The 18,532-nt window shown below is 41.3% G+C and overlaps 1 protein-coding gene across 6 annotated transcripts in view; it reads left to right on the top strand.

The window, feature by feature from the left end:
- The first annotated feature begins 9,113 nt into the window (after positions 1 to 9,113).
- LOC137167129 (BDNF/NT-3 growth factors receptor-like) overlaps positions 9,114 to 18,532 on the top strand; it is a 259,594-nt gene continuing 250,175 nt past the window's right edge. For 5 of the 6 annotated variants that reach the window (XM_067569138.1, XM_067569140.1, XM_067569142.1 and 2 more), the window contains exon 1: positions 9,114 to 10,171. In XM_067569138.1, the coding sequence (XP_067425239.1) occupies positions 9,960 to 10,171 (212 nt within the window). In that variant the 5' untranslated portion in view covers positions 9,114 to 9,959. The remainder of the gene's footprint in view (positions 10,172 to 18,532) is intronic. The other variant, XM_067569137.1, reaches the window with a different exon arrangement.

An 18,532-nucleotide genomic window follows, 5' to 3' on the forward strand; every position in this document is an offset into this window, starting at 1 on the left:
ACTCTTCAAGCCCTTTGAATTCAGTGGATAGACTTACAGTGTGCTTTGGATCAGGCTGGAAAATAATAGAGTTAATGAAACATGCATCTGTCCACCTGGTGATGAGTTCACAACATCTTGGGGTCAATGGTATCAAAGACTGCTGAGACACAGAAAATAATCAGCATGGATGCCTGATCTTTGTCCATTTTGGGGGAAATTATTGACGAACGAGATCAGCACACTTGCCATACTATACCCAGCCATGAAGCAAAACTGAAAAAGGTTATGGATCCTCACAAACTTCCAGATGATACCAGAGCTGCTTAGTCACACACTTCTCAATACATGTTCCCAAGAAAGGAAAGTTAGATAAAAGGAAGTAATTGACAACTTTGTCAGCCTCAAGTGATGCTTTCTTCGGGTAGGGCAGACAACCATTTATTTTAAAGAAACTGATACTTTCTGTTCTGTAGGACATACCAACAATCTCTACTAAAAATAGCTTCAGTATTCCCTTCCATGCTTTTATAAGTCATGAGCAGCATGGATTGATTTAATAGGTTATAGGGTACCCAGTTACCTACAGAACATCAGTAAGCAAAAACAGACAAAACTTAGATGTTTCTTCCCAGCATTACTTCATTGATGTAGAACCATCTCCAGTCCCAATATTGCCTCAAAACACTTGTTTTTTTCAATGGAAGCAAACCAGTTTTGCCAAGATGCCCATTACCCAGAATACTGCTTGGACACTGTAGTGGAAGGAAGTTTTCTTCAACTCCACCATAATCACAGTTAGGATTTCAGAACCTCTCCATACTAAATTGATCCATCTCAGAGAATGATTTCTGACATTCTAGATTTCCACTTCTTTCTTTATCCTTCACTGATAGTCTGTGTACCATGGTGACCTGTGATAAGATAAAAAGAGAAGGCATATTCAGGAGCTAAGGCATCAGCCATTATTGTTAAGAGGCACAATGTCTATCAAGCCATCATATGAAATTGGACAGCCAAGTGGCTCCATTAATTTCCAAGGAAATAAGAATGCTCTATGAGCATAGGAGAGTCCTGCCCTCAGCTTGAATGAGGTATTTGTCTGGCCATGGCAGATATCTTCATATTTCTCAGATGTACAGGCACTGTAAACTGGGTGACGTAGCTTGGGCAATAAGCAACAGAATCTTCCGTCTCTAGGTCCACTTGATCAAATATGGCCCAGGAGATTAAGGATCAAAAAGTCATTATTAGCTCCTGGTTTTTCAGGGATTTATTTAAAATGACTCATCCCAGTTCCTATCAGTTAGGTGTCCACATAACAAAAATCCATTATCGCAATATGCAATCTCAGTATACATGACCAGGGTAAGAGCTAATGGGTTGTTCTGGGATATTGCTAGGACACATTTGAGTTGATTTTTGATTCTATTAAGTAGAGGAATTGAAGATCCATTTTTGGACACCAGTTTTGTTTTAAAGAAGGTTTCTGAACATCATCAGCTCAGCCTGGTCTAGGACTTTATAGAATCAGAGAAATGTAGGAATGGAAGGGACCTTGAGTCATCAAGTCCAGCTCCCTGTTCTGAGGCAGGACCAAGTAAACCTAGACCATCCCCGACAGGTGTTTGTTCAACCTGTTCTTGAAAATGTCCAATGATAGGGATTCTATAACTTCCCTTTGAAGCCTATTCCAGAGCTTAACTCTTTACTTATTGATTTACAAAATGTGGGGAAAAAATCAACTAAGTTTACAAACTTATTATTAATTTGTCTAGCATTTTCCACATTTCCAAATTTAAACAAAAAGACTTACCTATCCTTTATATTAAAACGTGTGTGTATGCACACGCACAAATATGAGCAAAGATAAGAGGAAACAAAGCTCAGCTCAGTATTGGATCCTTTAAGGGGGCATTGATTTCCATGAAGTAGCAAGACCTATACAGTTGATATAATATTAAATATAACTTAAATATGTACTATTTAACAATAACATTATAACTGAATATTAAAGCAAATTGAACAAATTCCTTTTCCTCGATGCTTTACTGCTTGACGCAGAATTCACAGTTCTGCAAATCTAAAGTTATCCCGAGCGCAACTACAAATGGACTACCTATTTTATATGTACCCAAACTGAAATAGACACATTGCTTAGTTGGCTGCAAACAGCAGATTGTTTAAAGCTGTAATCTGGGGACTCATCAGCTGGAAGTGACAGAGGAGCATATTGGTTGGGCATATTGATTGATCACAGGATGACTATGAGTCGCCAATGTGATCTGGCCCGTGAAAAAAACTAATGCGGTCCTTGGATGCATCAGACGAGGTATTTCCAGTAGAGATAGGGAGGCGTTAGTACCGTTATACAAGGTGCTGATGAGACCTCATCTGGAATAGTGTGTGCAGTCCTGGTCCTCCATGTTTAAGAAAGATGAATTCAAACTGGAACAGGTGCAGAGAAGGGCTACTAGGATGATCCGTGGAATGGAAAACCTGCCTTATGAGAGGAGACTCAAAGAGCTTGACTTGTTTTGTCTAACCAAAAGAAGGTTGAGGGGAGATATGATTGCTTTCTATAAATACATCAGAGAGATAAATACCAGGGAGGGGGGGGAGAGGAATTTAATTTCAGTGCCAATGTGGACACAAGAACTAATGGATATAAGATGGTCATCAGGAAGTTTAGACTTGAAATTAGACACAGGTTTCTAACCATCAAAGGAGTGAAGTTCTGAAATAGCCTTCCAAGGAGAGCAGTAGGGGCAAAAAATCTAGTTGGCTTCAAAACTGAGCTTGATAAATGTATGGAGGGGATGGTATGATGGGACAGCCTAGTTTGGCAATTGACTGATCTTTGACAACTGGTGGTAGATATGCCAAAGGCCTGTGAAGGGATGTTAGATGAGGTGGGTTCTGAGGTATTACAGAAAATTCTTTCTTGGGGGTCTGGCTGGTGAGTCTTGCCCACATGCTCAGGGTTTAACTGATCTCCATATTTGGAGTCAGAAAGGAATTGTCCCCCATGGCAGATTGGCCATGGCTCTGGGGGTTTTTCACCTTCCTCTGTAGCATGGGGCACAGCTTACTTGCTGATGGATTCTGTGTATCTTAAATTCTTTAAACCATTATTTGAGGACTTTAATAACTCAGTCATAGGTTAGAGGTTTATTACAGGAGTGAGTGGGTAAGGTTCTGTGGCCTGCATTGTGCAGGAAGTCAGATTAGATGATCAAATTGGCCCCTTCTGACCTTAGGGTCTATGAGAAAACACCAGAGAGAGGTAGCAAGGGAGAAGAGAGGTGTTCTCCATATGCTTTTAGAAGAGAAGGGGGAATGGTGCTCTCCGCTGTTCCCTTTAATCCTTGCAAAAAGTTTTGGTGTAGAGAGGGGATAGTTCCATACAGCATATCTACTGAGAAGAAGCAACAGCTCTTATAGCACATTGCAAACAAATATAGTAGAAGGTTACCAGGAACCTATGACTAATACATCTCCCCACCAGACAGAACCAGATTATGGATCAAGTGGCTAGATTATGTGCCACTCTTTCATTACATCATTGGGACCTACTTTCAAACTCCATCGCATTGAAGCCTGGTGGGAATGTAAAATATGCCATGGATACCGGAGCAGTTAGATGTATTAAAGAGGAGAGTCCAAGAAGAAAGTGCAATCATCTATTTTGAGTATGATTTCCTTGGGCTCTCATTTCATTCTTTCTTTAGTAAAGACATAATAGCTGTAGTTATTTTGGGATAACAGGAAAGGGGCAGCAGATAACTCTAACCTCCCTCCCTCCTTAAAAAAATTTGTTTTAAAAGAATGTTAGCTTTCTTGAGCACAAGATGGCAGGCTTCAGCTTCACTCATAGGGAAATAAGCATGGGGAATGTGATTTGAAAAAGAGGAAGAAAATGCTTCTATTATTCAGAAACTTTGAAAAATCAGCAATGATCAAGTAGCTAGATAAATCAGTAAATAAATGGAATATTTGGAATAATAAGACCCAGAATGTGGCAGTAAGCCACTAACCTGTGTTGGGAGACAGGGGAAGAATTTTCCTTACAACTATCTTCCTGGTGCACAAGGGAAATGAATATTCTGCACTCACCCTTTTGGATAGTGCACTATACTTCTCCCTTGTGCAAAGTCAAAGATATAGGCAGGACTCCACCTCCTACCCACCTTCCTGTGCGATTATTCCATATTTTGGAACCTAAATAGAAGTGGCCTGATATTTAGAGGTTCTCAGGACCTACAACTCTCATTGACTTGCCAGGTATGAACATTTTGGCTATTGTTCTTTTAAGAAGATTCCTTTTCAGGATTGTTAGGAAGCTCCCACATTTGTATACTTGCATTTCTTCTGATATTTTCTACAATTTTTATGTTATAATGAAAATATCTTTTATTTCTGGGGGCATAAATTAATGCCCTAGTGCTCAGTCTTAATCTCTGAGACTTGTAAGTTCAAGAGAACAATTTAAGACTTTCACTGTCTTCAATTTTTTCCTGTAATGTAACAAGATGGATGTGCTCTGGTGTCCTTACATATAGCTGTGAAATAGTGGTAAAAAAAAGTCACACTTTCACTTATCTGCAGTGTAGATTTCCCACCTTGATGCTCAGGACAGTCAAATTTGTCACCATGACATTACTACGAAACTGTTGGGACCAAGGGAAAGTTATTGATGTGGATAGAATTCTGCCTCTTTTCATTCCTTCCTCCCCTCCCTTTGCAAAAATTTCTCCTTTGATTCTGCCTTCTTTAGCATGTCTTTTAAGAGACATTCTTCTAGGAAACAGTTAATCTGCTATTTCCTTCCCCTCCCCATTTGAAAAACTCTAGAAGACTGTGTTGCTAAATAAATGAGCACCTGTTTATAAGGCAAAAACTAGAGCACCAATATGAAACAGTAGTTTTTTTTATAGATCTAGTATTAACATAATCAAAACCATTTAGTCTTCTCCACTGCAGTCTATTTATTCTTTCCCCACAAAAGTGATATTAGCAATACCACAATGATAAAGCAGCAACTGGACCAGATGGAAGGTAGGCAACTGGTATAGGGGAGTGTTGGGGTTTCAGTGCTTTCTCTTTCCTCCAGATCATGTCAGTGAGCCACAAGCTGTGCTGAATTGACCAGAGAGGTGGAAGAATGATCCTTTCTTCTTAATAGCCAGCTAATTTTTTTTTTCATAATCATGCTAACAAAGGTATCAGCTTCACACACATCCTTATTTTGGATACTTCTGCAATACTTTAATTACCGTTCTATTTATATTGGTATGTAGAGCATGCTGATCAATTGTTCCCTTGTACTCCCTTGTCTGTCTATATCCATCTGTTGTCTTTTGTCTTATACTTAAATTATAAGTTTCTGGGGACAGGGACCATCCTTTTGTTCTGTATTTGTACAACAGATAGCATAATGAGGTCCTGATCCATGACTTGGGCTCCTAGGCACTATGGTAATATGGTAATAAATAATTTCTCTTCTGGATATACAGTGGGATTTTTTTTTAAAGCACTCATGAAAGTATTCTTATTATTTGGAACCAAAAAGTCTTATATACCCTGATATCATTTACCTGAGTGTAACTTGATAGAATTAGACTGGCATAAAACTAGTGTGAGAGAGGAATTAGATCCAACAAATTTCTCATCTGCAGAAAACAGGAAATCAGGGACAAGCTAAAAATTCATTTGATACTGTGGAACCTAGATAATTTTCACCAAGCACAGGAATCATAGAAATGTAGGGCTGAAAGGGAGCTTGAGTCATCAAGTCCAGCCCCCTGTGCTGTGGCAGGACCTATCAAATCTAGACCATCCCTGATAGGTGTTTGTCCAACATGTTCTTAAAAACCTCTAATGACAGAAGCCTATTCCAGTGCTTAACTACCTTTATAGTTAGAAAGTTTTTCCTAATATCTAAACTAAATCTCCCTCACTGCAGATTAGTCCCATTATTTCTTGTCCTACCTTCAGCAGATATGGAGAACAACTGATAGTAACAACTCTTAACATATCTGAAGGCAGTTATCAGTGCCCTCCCCCACCTTCTTTTCTCAAGACTAAACATGCCCAGTTGTTTTAACTTTTCCTAATAGGTCAGGTTTTCTAAACCTTTTATCATTTCTGTTGTTCTCCTCTGGACTCTCTTCAGTTTGTTCACATCTTCACTAAAAATGTGTCATCTAGAATTGGGCACAGTATTCCAGCTATGACCTCATCAGTGCTGAATAGAGTGAGGCAGTTACCTCCCTTGTTTTACATACAACATTGCTGTTAATACATCTCAGAATGATATTAGCCTTTTTTGCAACTGCATCATATTGTTGTCTCATATGCAATTTGTGATCTGCTATCACACCCAGATCCTTTCCAGCGCAGTACGACCACCTCGCCAGTTATTACCCATTTTGTAGATCTGCATTTGATTTTTCCTTCTTAAGTGAAGTCTTTATTGAATTACATCTTGTAGAGTTCAGACCAATCCTTCAATGTCAAAGTCATTTTGAATTCTAATCATGTCCTTCGAAGTGCTTGCAACCCCTCCCAACTTGGTGTCATCTGCAAATTTTATAAGAATACCCTCCACTTCATTATTCATGTAATTAATTATAATATTGAATAGTATCAGACCCAGAACAGATCACCATGGGAACCCACTAGATATGCCCTCCCAGTTGGAGAGTGAACCATTGATAACTACTTTTTAAATATAGTATTTCAATCAGTTATGTATCTGTCCTATAGTAATTTAATATAGACCACATTTCCCTAGTTTGCTTATGAGAATGTTATGGGGCACTTTGTCAAAAGCCTTGCTAAAGTCAAGATAAATCACATGTACAGCTTCTCACCATCCACTAGGCCAGTAACTCTCTCAAAAAAAGGAAATTAATTTGGTTTGGCATTATATTGTTCTTGACAAATCCATGCTGGCTATTCCTTATTACCCTATTATCCTCTATGTGTTTACAAACCGATTGATTAATAATTAGTTTCTATGTATTCAAGTTAGGCTGACTGGTCTATAATTCCCCGGGTTCTCTTTCCCCTCTTTTTAAAGATAGTTACCATGTTTGCCATGATATAGTTCAGCACATGACAAGGGGGATGTATTCTTAATAGCAGATTTATATCTGGATAACTACTTTATAACCTTTGCACAGATTCAAAAGAAATTTAATTTAACCAGATAACATTGTTGGCAATATTTCCAATTATGCCTATTTATCTTATCTTCAGTCATCCCATTGAAGAGAGGTATAATATTACTAGTTAGTGTTATTAGTATAGCTGTGACTATGCTAATAAAATGACATCGTTTTTGTATGAAAGTGCCAAATCATTGAGCACGGTCAGTGAGAATTAGATATTTTCTGAAGCCTGAGCAGACTGACATAGAGTTGAGTGCAATTAATAATAGTGCTATGCCAAGGTGACTCCTGAGTGCTTTCCAAACATTATAATCACCACTTGATGCATATTTCTAGAACAACACCAGTGCAACCTATCTGCCATTTTAAATTTTACAGTGAAATCCTGAGCTGGTTATATCAAAATCCTCAGCTGGTTAATATAAAATTAAGACAAGATAGGGCCGTTAACAGAATTTTTGTAAAATGGAATAAAATCCATGTACCAAACTGCTTGGAGGCTAAGTTAGAAGAAATTCAGATAAGGTGATGCACTGAATTCACTGGCCCTTGTCAATGTGTTTCAGTGGATCTTGGCTGAAGGAGACCAGTGTTGAAGAAGACAAGGCAACAACTGCAGAATTAGTCATATTGAACCAGATTTTCAAAGTTAGGGATATGCAATTGCACTTAATGAACATGCAAATCCCTGAGGCACACATGCAAATCAGTTATTTGTGAGCAGGTGTTTAGTTAAGTGCTTATCTGCCTAAGTGCCTGCACAGACTTAATTTGTGTGCACACACTACCTATTTGTTCACATAAATTAGAAAAAGTAGATGGTGACATCTAATTCCTATTTCCATTTCAGCATTCAAGTGAAATAATAATAAAGCAGGTAACACAATTCTGAATTCCCTTTAAGACCATCAGAATCATGGTGGACTTCCCTGAGTAGTGCAGCCCAGAGGAAGCAGAAAAGGATGTACACGGAAAGATTAGTAGTAAACTGCATGCAGACTCCCGGCGCATTCTTTTGCTTCTGGTATTCAGGTTGTAAACACGCGGTGGCGCCAGAGCTCGCTGAAGTCTGAGGCACTGCGGTGGATTTTCCTGTTCCTTTCAAATTACTGCGGAAAAAAAACAACCCTAAAACCTATGGAGCCACTAATGAAAAGGCAAATTCCCAGAGAAGGCATTTTAATGTCGCTCATGCATCACATACCTGAGTTCTTAAAACGATTACATTTTATTAGACTATCATAAAAGATCATATTCTTTCCAATAACAATATTTCTCTTTGCATATGCTCGTATATTATATGCATCTAAGCCCCTAAATAGAGTAGATGTGTATATCTATAACGCATATGCTACATTAGCCTAATAGTTATCACCACCGAGGTTTTCAAGGGCTGGTGGAAAAGCTGTATATTTCTCCAGTGGCTATAATGCAATGTTGCAAGTGCACATAATGTACATGAACTCTATCAGAGTAACTGTAGTCAAAAAGCAAGGAAAGAAATCAACAAGCTGATCTGTCCAAAAGGTTTACTTAACTAGTTATTACGCCTAGTGAGGCGGACATAGAGAAAGCCCTTACAGAGCAATCTATGTAGAAAGCCATAACGTTGATATTAGAAAGTATGCTCCAGACAAGCCAATACAACGCGGACCCTCGTACGTTGTGGCGAAAAATGCTCACTTTCCCATGCACATCACGTTTGTGTCTTTCCGGGGATGGGAAGGATGAATTTCTGGTGTTCTGACAACCATGCTCTGCTTTCAGACACAGAAAAGACTGGAGTGTTGAAAAGAGGGATCGTGCTGATGGTTAGTCTCTCTCGTGTGTGTGTGTTTGTTTGTGTGTGTGTGTGTACATTCCAGCCTCCCTATTGGCATCTTGTTCTAGGCACCCTCCCCTCTCTCCCTTCCATCGTTCCCTCGCCCCTGGTTGCTTTTGTCTTTTTTGTCTTTTTTTTTTTTTTTGGATGTCAGGCTCATTTTGTGGCGTTTCTGCCCCTTTCTGCGTCAGCCCCACGTCACTTTGCCAGCAGCTCCTGAGCTTGGGCTAGAGCAGGAGCCTGGGCTGCTTTATTATCAGCTGGAGGAAGGAGACGGTGCATAAAGGGCAGAGCCAGGAGCCCCGATCCCCCCGCCCCCGGCAGCAGGGCGCGCTGACTCCTCTCCCCCCGGCGGCCGCGGCCGGAGCAGGCAGCGCCCCCGCAGGTAGGCGCATCGGCCACCCGCCCCCCTGCAGCCTCCAGCCCGGGGGCTCCGGGTGACCCGCTGCCCGCCCCGCTGCTCCCGGCGTTTTGCAGCATCATCGGGAGCCGAGGAGCTGCCGTTGCCCAGGCTGCGCTCGGCGCCGGAGCCGCGTCCCCGCCTCAGGGGCAGCTGCCCGGGACGGGAGCGGAGCGGAGCGGGGAGAGGACGGTCCCTGCGCCGGTGCCCGCCCGGGGCTCGCGCTGCGCTCCCGGGGCAGGTGCTGCCGCTCGCCGGGGCTCGCGGGAGGTTTCTCCTCCTGCCCCAGCCGCTGCCGGGTGAGCCGGGCCCGGGGGGCAGGGGCCGGGGCAGGGGCAGGGCTGGGCCAGTCCGGGCTCCGCTCTCACCGCTGTCTCTCTCTCTCTCTCTCTCCTCCAGCTCCGCAGCGGCCGCGCCTCCAGCGCTCGCCCCCGGCGGCCCCGGGGAGCCGGGCAGGCAGCGCCCGCAGCAGGATGCCCCGGTGCCAGCCGCTCTGAAGCGCCCAGGAGGCTCCGCACACGCCGGGGCGGTCGCGGGAGGAGGCCGTCGGGGCAGCGGGCAGCGCTGGAGTGATCGGGGCAGCATGGTGCCCTGGCGGAGGAGGTGGCAGGGGCCCGGCCTGGCCCGGCTCTGGGGCTTCTGCTGCCTGGTGCTGGGCTCGTGGAGAGCTTTGCTCGCCTGCCCCGCGCCCTGCACATGCAGCGCCACGCGGATCTGGTGCAGCGAGCCCGCGCCGGGCATCGTGTCCTTCCCGGTCCTGGAGAGGAGCGCGGGGCGCGAGAACATCACGGACATGTGAGTAGCGCAGGGGCTGCTCGGCGGGGAGAGCCCGGGGCTAGCGGGAGGGGAACCTCCTGGGCATCCGGGGGCTGGGCAGAAACGAGGAGAAACCCTCTATCTGTCTTTCTTGCTCTAATTTATTTAATTTTCGTTATAATACTGTGTTATGCGCGTATGTGTATATTCGCTCTCTCTAGACTACACACAGATAATACATGTGTGTACCACAGAATTGTGTAATTCATCTTTTTATTTTTTTGTATGAATACATATAAATTTGTCTACCTAGCGAGAAAAAGTGTGTGTGTGTGTGTGTGTGTGTTTAGAGAATCTCTATAGTATATAATCTGAGAGAACCACTTATATTGTGCATTGCTTACTTCTAAGGCTTATAGAAATTATGTTCACATTTTTCTTGCAGCATCTCTTTTGCAAGCCTCAGCAGTAACCAATATTTTTAGTCATTTGGTGATTGGAAAAACCAACAATAGGAAAGGCGGTTTTGCTTAAGGAAAGGTTTTGAACGATCTGTAAGAAGAGAAGTTCTCTGCGTTGAAAGGCTCAGTAGGAAAATGTGATCGTTGGAAGCCTAAAAGCCTGGTGTGATTTAATTTAGACTTGACTTCCCAGAGATATAATTTCATAACCATTTAGATTATAAATCTTAATTTCCCATGGTACAGTTTCCTGGGAATAAGTTAGATGATAAAGCAATATAGCACACAGATTGGTGCTGGTTTTAGTACAAAGCCAATGCGTTATCAGAAAATTCTTCCCTGTCAGATTTTTCTTGGGATAGGCAGTAATGTGCATTTAGCTATCACTTTATCCTTCTCTTTAACGAGTTGTAACAGATTGGCAAACAATTACTACACTACACATATTCCACCTCTCTTCTAGACAATAAATTAATAGGGGCCTCTTTGCTCTCTCATCCTAAGTCTATATGTTCTTCCTATTATTCATGCAAACAGAATGTGTTGATGGGTGATTCCTCCCCCAATCCAAAATTTGACCATTTTGTTTTCTTTGCTTTTTTAAAGTGGAAGTGGTGCATTCTGATAGAGTAGAATGAGGGCTGGCTCCTCACTGAGTAATATGCTTGTAAACTCCTTTTGCACATGGTCCTTTCCTGTAAGGTAGCTGAAAAGGATGCAACGCTGAGTCTGCAAGTGAATGCAGAACCACTCTCATTTTCCCCCAGGTGAACAACAAGTATTGTACCATGATAATACTGTTATTATTTATGGGGCTTTGACAAGAGGGTGCAAGAAATTTTTCAACTTCAGCCATTGTGTTATTTTAGTCTCTATGAGCCAGACTGCAATTGAGACCGTATAGTGGGTGCTGTTCCTTCTTGGGGCCTGATCCTGCATTCTCTGCTCAAGCCACCTTCTCATTGAAATGGATAGATGTTTTGTCTGAGAAAGGACTGCAGAATTAAGACATTAGATATTAAGATATTAGAATTGTAGAATGGAAAACACCGGTAAGGCTATCTTGTTACTCCCATCCCCAGCCACTGTTCCCTACAGTATTTTTCGTGTGTAAGGTACCATGATCTTTTTGCCAAAAATTACATGGAAACTTCTGTCTGTCTGTCTGTGTGTGTGTGTGTGTGTGTGTGTGTGAGAGTGTGTGGGTAGATAGACAGATGAAAAAACCCATGTAATTCCATGTGCCTTTACATTAATTCTTGCCTTGAAGCTACTCTCATGCAGTTCATTGTAATTCCTATGTTGCATTTGCCTGTGTGTGTGCATGGCAGAGGGAAGGGTTGGAGACATTCACTCCTAATAATGCAGGGCCTACATTTTGTAGAGCTTTTAATTTTTGAATGCACGCAAGAGAATGAATTGCTATTTCTAGGCAATGGCAGGAATGATCATTTCAGATGTTTGTTTAGTATTCTGTAGGTTGCTTCTCCTGGAAAATAAATCCTTCCATGCCATGCATCATCACTTATTTTTGTAGGCTGTACCATATTTCTTATTATCAAATATCTTCAATGTAGCAATAACTCAGCCGTTTTTCCACAGAATTTAAACTCCTCCATTTGAAAAGACAGAGAAAAGTATCATGTGTAAATATACTTGGCAAGCCTGACTGACTTAAAACATATGTTTTGCTATTTACATTTTGATTTCTATTGGTTTGATTTTTTCCTTTATGTATTTTTTTCATCAGCATCATCATTTGTCTTTCAGCTTTTTTCCATTTCCACTATATCGCCCTGTGACATTACATTTTGTTGTGATATAAAAGTAACTTCAAATCACTGATTTCACAGCATACACTAGTATATATATTTAAGATAGAAAACATTTAGACTTTTTTAAACATCGAAACACAGACAGGCCTTAAGATGCAAACATAAATTAAAAATCAGACTACTGTAGCTTTCCTATAATTTCAGTGTAGAAAATCAGCAAGCATTAAACATGCTAGGAATGCCTCTTTATATGGTACATTCATAGACTCAAAAAAGAGAAAACATTTTGATATTCTCCACATCCTTCTGTATTTTAGGTAACAGAATAAAATTATGGGCTATCCTACTCAATTTTTTCAGTAAACTTCAGGCCTGCTTTTACACTGACATATGGTAGGTTTACACTGGCATAACTCCTTTGGATTATACTAGTGTGAGAAGAGAATTAGGCCCTTAGCTTCTGGTCATTACCCTCTTTCTGAAAAACTTTTGACACCAATGCTGCATTATTGCATACACACAACTCTCATTTCGGTACAGATCCTACAGTCCTTAGGCAAAACTCCCATTGACTTATAGGGAATTTTGACTGAACAAGGACTTCATGACAGGGCCGTTTAGCCACAGGGAATCTTGAGTCTGTAATAACTAAAGGATTAGGTCCTTTATGTGAAATCACATTAGGTTAAACTCACCCACGTGCAGAGAACAGGCGAAGAAGGGCCCTGTGCATGACTTAATCCCTGTGGTGGGACTGTACAGGTGGGAGTGGGGAATGGGGCAAGGTGCTGGTGGAGCAACCTTGCATGGTGGGCTCTTGATTGGCTGCAAATAGGAAGGAGAGAAGGAGAGGTTGGGGGAGTAGCTGGGGCAGAGGCTAGAAGACCCAAAAAACACTCAGATCCAGCAGTCTGAAACTGTGGCATAAGGTGCATAGATTTAGGGGGACTGGACTTTATTCCAGGCCATAGGCAAGTGACAATGTAGAAGTGAATGTCATCTTCCCAGTCCCTGTTTAGTTCCTTACAGAGTGCCTGATCCAAAGGCCATGGAAGTCAGTGGAAAGACTCCCATTGACTTCAATGCCCTTTGGATCAGGCCCACAAAGTCCCCGCTTTGTGAGGGGAGGGGTGAATGAAAATTCACCCTGTCTGTTCTGCATGATCATCTTCCAGACTGTTTCTTCTTCAGTGATTTGGGCACACATTTCTATTTTAATGAATAAAATAGAAGTATTCTTAAAAATCTTTACTTATAATTGGGTTTGATTTTATCCTATTACTTAGGGCACTGGTATGTGCTGGAAACATTCTGAAAAGCATGCAGCCACACTGAGATTATTGTACCATAACAGAGTGTAACCTACTTGTGACATGACCATTTCATAATATTGATGTTACAGATAACCTCCAAAGTCAGACTCTGAATTAGAATAATAAATCCAGCCATTGCAATGCTGCTGCTCACACTAAGAGCTAAGGAGCAAAAGCAGGAGAGAGCAAAATAAATAAACAATATAATACAGGCGCAATGGAACAGAAATATTTCATTGCAAAATCACTTGAGCTAAAATATTAATAGGATGGTAAATAAGCCTCTTAAGATTTCTTAGATTTTAAAAGATATAATCTAATATTCTTCTTTTAGTAAAATATATAGTTTATGTATCAGTGTAGGGGGTTGTTCACAGCTCTTGCTATCAGAATATCTGCTTGCAATACAGTATATTGCTGGCTTAGTTTAGCAGCTCTAAAGTCATGTCATTAACATGCGGATTTATGACTAGTGAGCTAAACTAGGTTTAAAATTAACTGGTGTATTTAAGAATGAAATACTTGCCAACAAAATAGTAGGTGAGTTTTTAACTCTTTCCCTATAGAATACAGAGTGGATTGTGTGTATGTACATTTAAAAACCACAAAGTAAATTTTGAATGCAATTATATAAACCTCTGTAGGATTGTTAATAAATAAGCACACTGTTAATTTACATAATAAATAATTTAATACGTGTTGTGTGCATGTGCTGAAAAAAACCCTACTTAAATTAATATGAAGTTCAATTCATATTTTCAGTCTCTGTCAATTTTCTAGTTTCTTGCTGTAGATTATATATAATGTAAAACTGTCTTGAAGGATGGCCAACCCCTCTGCTCATCCCTTCCACCTAAAAACTACCTTTGGTCCTGTAGGATGCTATGATTTAGCTGGAATTGAAGATTCTTCCTGATGATTTGGAGACACTGAGTAATAGGAGGTATCAGGCTGCTTATTATTAGAGAGAGTATGGACTGTTGTGATATAATGGTGCTTCCTAACATCACAGAAGTTAAGGATCTAGCCATGATTTCATTGCAAATCCCATGCTTTTGGGGATTTCAGTGTCTGTTTTTAATAATCACTATGAGCTGAAAATTAGCATTTTCAAAAATATGTATGCCTACTTTTAGGATATAGGAATTACATAATTATTACAAGTTTAGTTTTTCTGGTGCAGATTCCTCTTTGTCTCCCATGTAACCCTTATGAGCCATTGTTTTAATCCTTGCCCTGCCAGTCAATGAGGACTAGATGAAATTCCTTTGGGAATTGGTCAAATGCTGGCCTGTAAGAGTGGGTTCCTGTGAGGTGCTGAATGCTTCCAGAGAAGTGCTGTATTTCAGAGCTCAGCACTCTCCAGAAGGCATTCAGCACGCTGAAGGATGAGGCCTGCAAACCATTGTCTCTAATCCTGCAAATCCTTACTTGCCCAATAGTTCTATGAAGGTAATGGGACTACATTCCAGAGTGAGAATTACTCGTGTGAGTAAGAAGGTGCGGTACTGAGTCTTGAATATATTATATCCATCACACTCCCATTTCCTCTGGTCCTGAGGAGGAAAAGATTAGGGCCAGGATGGAATTTAAACTGAGTCGTTTTCAGGCCAGTGTAGAACAGCAGCCCATTAGGCCAGCCCTTAGTATCCAAAGATTGACATTTTTCAGATACTAGCTTTTTAAAAAAATCTGTATTATCTGGTAATTTAAGGGGAGTTTAGACCCCAAACTAAGTTTTGTGAAAAACAATTTTACAAAATGTAATAATAATCCATTTTTTCTCTGAATTAATTTTTTGAAGTAACAGCTGCTTTTTTTTGGATATCAGATTTCCTCCTTCAGTGTCTGCAAACCAATCACTGAGAACATGAGACCTTGGAAGTACAAATGAGTAGTCTAATTTTATTGTCCTACCACAGATAAGTGCAAAAAATAAACAATCATAATACATGGAGAAAAGTAAAATAGATCCATTTTAAATACTCTTTCAGTTTTCATACTTTATTGATATCAAAGATAAATTACTTTTTTTTTCTGAAAGTGTCCCTTTAAAAAGTGAAATGTGCAAGTGCAATGTTTATTGGATCCATTAGTCATTTTTAGACAGATCTGAAAAATAAAACCGCAGTGATATAGAAACTGAAAATTCACATGAATCTACTGCCTGGGAAACAGGTTCTCATCCCTATGCACCCCTCACGTGAACTAAGTCTGCACAAAACAAGCAAAAAACCATAAATACATATGTACAAATACTGTTTTTTTTACCTGATTTTTTATCATGGTGATATGTGAAAGGAGTCATATGATGTAAATTATGTTGTAAATATACATTGGTAATATACGACACCTGGCATACCTAGAAAAATGACTCCTTGCTAATCATGGGTGCCAGCAACAAGTAGAGTTGAAGCAGCTGAACGTGGTTAAACTTGTACCTAAATTATGTTCAATACTTGTTAAACTGCCTCTGTTGCTGACATCTATTGTCCTCAGTTGACCATTATTCTAGCGTAGATCAATCCAAAAGGGGATGTGCTTCTGCTCTGTCCAAGGCCTGAATAAATAAAATATGCCCAGACATAAGTGGGGCTAGAATCCTTACTCTGCAAGCCAGACTCACAGTCCAAGATTGTTGTGAATCTAATCTGTGATACTACAGTCTAAGTCTGTGGAGCTCAAATCTGCAATGTGCAAATATCTCTAGCCCTGATCCAGGAAAGCAGTAAGGCACATCCTTAACTTTACGGAGGTGCATAGTCCCAGATTCTGTCTCCACTGAAGTCAGCGTCAAAACTTACAGTGACTTCAATGGGATAAGCATTTGACTCCGCTTATAGAGCATATGTACTGCAATATCTTGAGTCAGCAAAATGAGCTAAGGATGAAATGAAGAAGCTTGAGCTCTAAATTTCCTGGCTTTTCTGAGTTTAGAAGAGAAGGGATATTGCCGAGGGTTGTAGATCCACAATTTGGCTAACCCTTTTAAATTCTTTTTTAACCCTGACTTTTCTTTTGTTATCCTAAGATTAAAAATGTAGTGATAATATAAGTCAATTGAAATTAATATCAAATTAAGTATCAGAGGGGTACTGTATTGATTGTTTTATTTATTTTCATATTTAATTTGATAAGGTTCTGAGCCAGTGGGAGGACTCTCATGGACTTCAATGGGCATTGAATTGGGTCCTAGCCTGCATTTTCCTGTTTGTCTGTGACTGCTGCAGATTCTGAAGTGCTGTTGTACGCAGGGGTCTTGTAGAAGAATTTAGGTCAGGTTTGCTGTGGAGTACATGGACTTTGGATAGCAACATGAAAGGTTGGAGAATCAGGACAGTCTATTCTGAATTTCTGATAGAGATAAGTCTGGGTAAATGTTTAGCTGTCTAATTCAGTTCCAAACACACCCTGACACAGCATGAAGACTATCAGATCTTTTCTCTCTAAGGAAGAGGGTGGATGTTGCAATCCTTACATACTTTCAAGTAACAACTCATTTGGTTATTGCACTCTGAAGAAGGAGTTGGACATGTTCCTGCTGAGGGGACTTGGAACAGCTTTCTTTCAAGGTGACAGTGCACATGCTGCTTTGTGCTCACCTGTTTCTATACATTGAGGCAGATCATCCTGTAAGGTAGCAAAATGTGACAGAATACTGCCTTTGATGTGGCAAATTGAAGGAGCCTTCAGCACTCTGTGAAGCAGCAGAGACACAGGAATCTCAAACGGAGAGAGAAAGGCACAGCAGCTGGGAACTCACTGGCATGCTCAAGCTAGCATGCCAACGGGAGCATGGTGAAAAGGGAAGATTTGCTAGGGTTTGTATGGGACGATGTGTCAAAGGGTTCTGACTGAATTATTTTTAGCCAAGCTTCTAAAGGCCTTGCATTCAACTTCGTGGCTTTTATCTATAATGGCTTTTATCTCTGCAATGCACTAACTTTTGAACTTTGCGTCCAATCAATTCCAGTATTTCAGGTGATGTTCTAGGTGTCAATGGCCAGAAACCTATAGATTTTGGGGAAAACTGGAAAATCAAAAGCGGAAGAATGGGGAAGACCCTGTCACCTGATTAGCATAGCTACGGCACACAGCACCCCTGCAATTGTATCTAGATCAAACAGCTGGTTGATGGCATCCAATAAAACCTTCCACCATAACAATATCCTTGGTCATCCCGGCCTCTCTTCCCAATAGAGTTTTGACATCTTGACACCATGAATAATTTATCTTCCAGACAGAAAGAATAATAATGGTGGGGATGGAAAGGGGAGAATGGGGAGGCCTGGGGGGAAGTGGGGAATTGGGGCATGCACACAGCCTCTGGTGTGTTGTGGAGGGAGGCTGGAGGATTGTAGTACAGGTGGGGGAGGGGAGAAGAAGGTACACAGGGTCCCTAGCATCGGGGAAAATGGTGGGGGATCAGACAGTCCCTGGTGTCAGGGAAGGGGGTAATTAGGGTGCGCAGAGAGCCCTTGGTTCGGAGGGAAAATGGAGGACCTTGGTGTGGGAGAAGGGGTAAGGAGGGCACACACATCCTGTGCCATGTGGGTGAGGAGAATGGCGGACCCTGGAATTGGGAGGGTGGAGGAATGGAAAGCACACAGAATCCTGGTGGGTGTGGAGATGGGGGGACCTTGATAGGGGGATAAGAGGGAACACAGAGCCCCTGGCATGGGAGGAAGGTGGGAATGGGAAAATGGAGGGCACCCAGAGCTGCTGGCTTGAGGGAGAACTCAGATATCGGAGGTGGAGGGACTAGAGGCACATACAGAACCCCTGGCAAGGGGGAGATTGGTATGTGGTGGTGGAGGTTTGGGGGGCACACAAATCCCTATCTCAGGGAGA

This window comes from Emydura macquarii, unplaced genomic scaffold (assembly GCF_026122565.2).
Source record: "Emydura macquarii macquarii isolate MOO-44397 ecotype Brisbane River unplaced genomic scaffold, CSIRO-AGI_Emac_v2 contig_2897, whole genome shotgun sequence".
NCBI lineage: Eukaryota > Metazoa > Chordata > Testudines > Chelidae > Emydura > Emydura macquarii.